This window comes from Octodon degus, unplaced genomic scaffold (assembly GCF_000260255.1).
Source record: "Octodon degus isolate 3935 unplaced genomic scaffold, OctDeg1.0 scaffold00082, whole genome shotgun sequence".
Lineage (NCBI taxonomy): Eukaryota > Metazoa > Chordata > Mammalia > Rodentia > Octodontidae > Octodon > Octodon degus.
In genome coordinates, this window is record NW_004524658.1 from 8,204,555 (window position 1) to 8,208,366 (window position 3,812).

General features: G+C 42.7%; 1 protein-coding gene across 1 annotated transcript; it reads left to right on the forward strand.

Moving 5' to 3' along the window:
* Nucleotides 1-318: 318 nt before the first annotated feature.
* LOC101574273 (periphilin-1-like) lies at nucleotides 319-2,141 on the forward strand. Its single transcript, XM_004636673.3, has one exon. The coding sequence runs from the start codon at nucleotides 377-379 to the stop codon at nucleotides 1,115-1,117; it is 741 nt and encodes a 246-aa protein (XP_004636730.2). The 5' UTR covers nucleotides 319-376; the 3' UTR covers nucleotides 1,118-2,141.
* The last annotated feature ends 1,671 nt before the right edge of the window (nucleotides 2,142-3,812 follow it).

Below are 3,812 nucleotides of genomic sequence, written 5' to 3' on the forward strand. Positions count from 1 at the left end.
ACAGCCCATATCAAGGAGCAGTATTCTTTTTGGTAATCTGTCTGCCACCAGACTACCCCTTAAAACCACCTAATGTTGCATTTACAACAAGAATTTATCACCAAAATATTAACAGTAATGACAGTATTGCTCTGTCTTCTAAAATCATAGTGATCTTCCACTTTATTTCTAAAGTTCTCTTATTCATTTGTTCACTGCTATGTGATCCACACCCAGATGAACCCATAGTGCCAGACATTGCATGGATCTGTAAAACAGACAGAGACAAGTACAACAGAAGATTTCAAGAATGGGAGCCGGGGTCCCGCGGTGCGCTGTGCTGCTGGCGGTCCTGTCCGCGGAGTCGGTGAGAGCGCGTTCCTTTGCCGAGAGGGACATGAGAGATGGCTTTAGAAGAAAAAGTTTCTACTCTTCCCATTATGCGAGAGACCGGTCTCCTCATACAAGGGACCCTCCCTTTTTCCGAGACTCACCTGTTGGCCGGAAAGACTCTCCGCACAGCAGATCTGGCTCCAGTGTCAGCAGCAGAAGCTACTCTCCAGACCGAAGCAAGCCATACTCTTTCCACCAGTCTCAGCACAGAAGTAAAGACAGATCTGTCCAGTCTTTGAAAACATCAAGAGACACTTCACCCTCAAGTTCTCCAGCAGGTCCTTCATCAAAGGCCTTGGACAAGCCCAGCAGGCTGACCGAGAAGGAACTTGCGGAGGCTGCAAGCAAGTGGGCTGCGGAGACGCTGGAGAAGTCCGAGGAGAGCAGCCTGCCCGGGGCTCCCGAGTTCCAGGTGGGACCTACAACTCCGTTATTCCCTGAGCAGCCAGAGGAGCCGGAGACCAGTGCAGCCGACAGCACAGAATTGTTTGAAGACAGTCAGCTCAGCAGTCGCACGAAAGCAATAGCGTTGAAAACCAAAGAGATTGAGCAGATCTACCGACAAGACTGTGAAACTTTCGGGATGGTGGTGAAGATGCTGATTGAGAAAGACCCTTCCCTAGAAAAGTCTATCCAGTTTGCCCTGAGGCAGAATTTACATGAAATAGGCGAGCGGTGTGTTGAAGAACTGAAGCATTTCATTGCAGAGTATGATACTTCTCAAGACTTTGGAGAGCCTTTTTAGAAGACATAGTATAATGGTTAGGCAAAAATAAATGTTTCTAGATTTTTTCCCCCCTGAATTGTGTAAATCCTTAATGTGTGAAATTTTTGTCATGAAGAGTGATGAGTTTTCAGTATCAAACATCTAACATAGTCTGTTTAAAATATTTTAATTAGAATTTTCTCTACACATAGGACCTACTAATCCATATTCACCTTCCACCCCCAAAATGATGTTCAGTTACTGTTTAAGCCCCACCCGTAATGGGATCAAACTCAGGATCTTGCACGTGCCAGGCAGGTGCTTGCGCCCCTGAGCCATCTCCTTGGCTGTGGTGTAAGCGTTGCAGGGCTGTCTCACTCGCCCAGGCTGCCTAACCTGCGATGTGCTTGGTCACGTGAGTGTAACACTCGGGTTGGAGCTCATTCCACCTGAACAGTAGTTGTGTTTGCACTTTTCAGAGTGGGTGGTACCAGGTGACAGGTTGGAATTTGGAGTTTTGACTTTTATTAACTTGTTGCCTGTTTGTCTTAGGCCTCCTAAGTTTTAATATGCTGAAGTACACTATCATAATAAAGTGAATACTTTGGTATCTTAGGAGATATTTGCTTTGAGAATAATTCTTAGTAATAACATAGCACTTAAAATCTGAAAGACATCAGAATAAAACCTTTTCTTAGAAAATGATCTCCGTATGTCTCTTCTCCATTTTTAGGAGAAGACACATATGGAGATCACTTAGCTTTAGCTCCTAAAGCTCTTAACTACCCTGATGTCTTTTGAAGGGGTAATGTGTTTGAGACAGAGGGTGAGGAATATTAGAAAACCCCTGTGATCAAGTGGGGAAAACCTTTAAATATGTAAGAGTGCTGGGGTTTTGTTCTTGTAAGCCCATGCTGTCTCAGAAGGATGAACACATTGCAGGAAATCATTTACAGATATTGGAAGGGTACTTTGTGACCTCGTGACTGCTGTGTTCGGTGACCTTGGGAGGCATGTAGTCTTTCCTAAGTGTTCCTGCAAACCTGGCCCAGCCTGCCATGCCTCACCAAGTGGCGTGGGGCAGTAGTGCTTCTCCGCGCTGGCACGTCACAGTCACTTGGGACTCCTGGCTGGACCATGGGTGCTTCCTTTGTTTCCTGGGCACTGAGCCAAAATGTATCATTTTATGGCATCAGTTAACAGGAGACATTAAAAATCTTGTTTGTCATTTTGATACCCAGTTTCTCCTCTTCCTGTCCGTTTCCACTCTTTCACCATTACTATCAGTGACCTCACGACACTGTCTACAGAGCTGTCCCAGAGCACAGGAAGGTTATAGTAAAGGTGGGAATAGCGGTGTATTTTAATGGATCGTATCCCTCAAAATATGCGTTATGCTGCTTCACAAATTTAGAAACGAATTTAGGGCAAAGTTTAAATTTTCAAAAGTTTTGTAAGTGAGACCATCTTGCATTTTTAGTACTTATCTTTTATAAAACACAAGCCAAATGAAAACCCATTATTATTTCTGATAGTCTTCCTTAGTGTGAAGACAGAGAAGGTATATATGTGTACACGTATTCTAGTCCCAGGATTCTGTTTCTTTGGTCAAGCTGCCACAAGTTTAAAAATATAAAAACTGAGAAGCTACCAGAGGCAAAGGAAAGTCTTGCTAACACATATTTATACGTAGGTTCAACTGGTAGTTGTTTCTTATTTTCCCTTAAGTTACGTTCAGCATGTGAAGTTGTTCATAGGATTGCTTTCAGCATTGTCGTGCTAGGCATGTCAGGTTTTTTTTTTTTTGTTTTTTTTAAAAAAACGTATTTTAAAGCCTGATGGTAGGTAATCCACAGGAGTAGCAGTATGTATTTTGCAAAATGTTCTTCTTGGTTGAAGAGATTGTAGATTATATCCATTGCTTTTGCATATACCTAGTTGTGATAAAACTGTCATTATCTTTCCATAAAGCCTTGATGATCAACAGGGGGAAGCATATATTGTAAAGCTTATGAATTGTGAAGGTACAAAATAAAGCAACCACATTTAAATTAAAAAAAAAAAAAAAAAAAGATTTCAAGAATGAACTCAGAAGTATGTCATGTGATGCTACCTTAAAATCAGAATAACCTTTATTGTAGATGTAATAAACTTTAAATTACTGTGAAGAAGGGGAGGAGGAGGAGAAGGAGGAAGGAAAAGGGGAAGGAGAAATTTTTGAAGGAGAAGAAGGGGAAAGGGAAGGAGAAGGAGAAGAAGTTGGAGAAGGAGGAGGAGGAGGAGGAGAAGGAGAAGGAGAAGATGAAAAGGAGGAAGAGGAAGAGGAGGATGAGGACGAGGAGGAAGGGGAGGAGGAGGAGCAGGAAAATGCTACAGCCTGAGCTTGCTAGGTGATACTGGCTGGAGCTTTGAAGACCAGGATGCTGATAAAAATGCTAACAGTAAAAGAAGACTGGGCTCAGGAAGTTTCAGTTGGGAACAAGAATTCCATTGTCAGTTGTACTTAAAACCATGGATGTTACCTCTGGCAGAAAATTTGTCTGCATTTTGTTCATGTCCTGAGACTTTGTGGGAACTGAGAGCTGTCAGCAATAAGGAAAATGACTAGGACAGGTACATTAAGTGACTTTTTGTCAGTTGTACATCTTTCTTTTTTTCAAGAGTTACCTGACCACATCATCATCCTACCTCTGGTACCCAGCTCTAGCTGGCAAATGCTTCAGTCTAAGTCCTG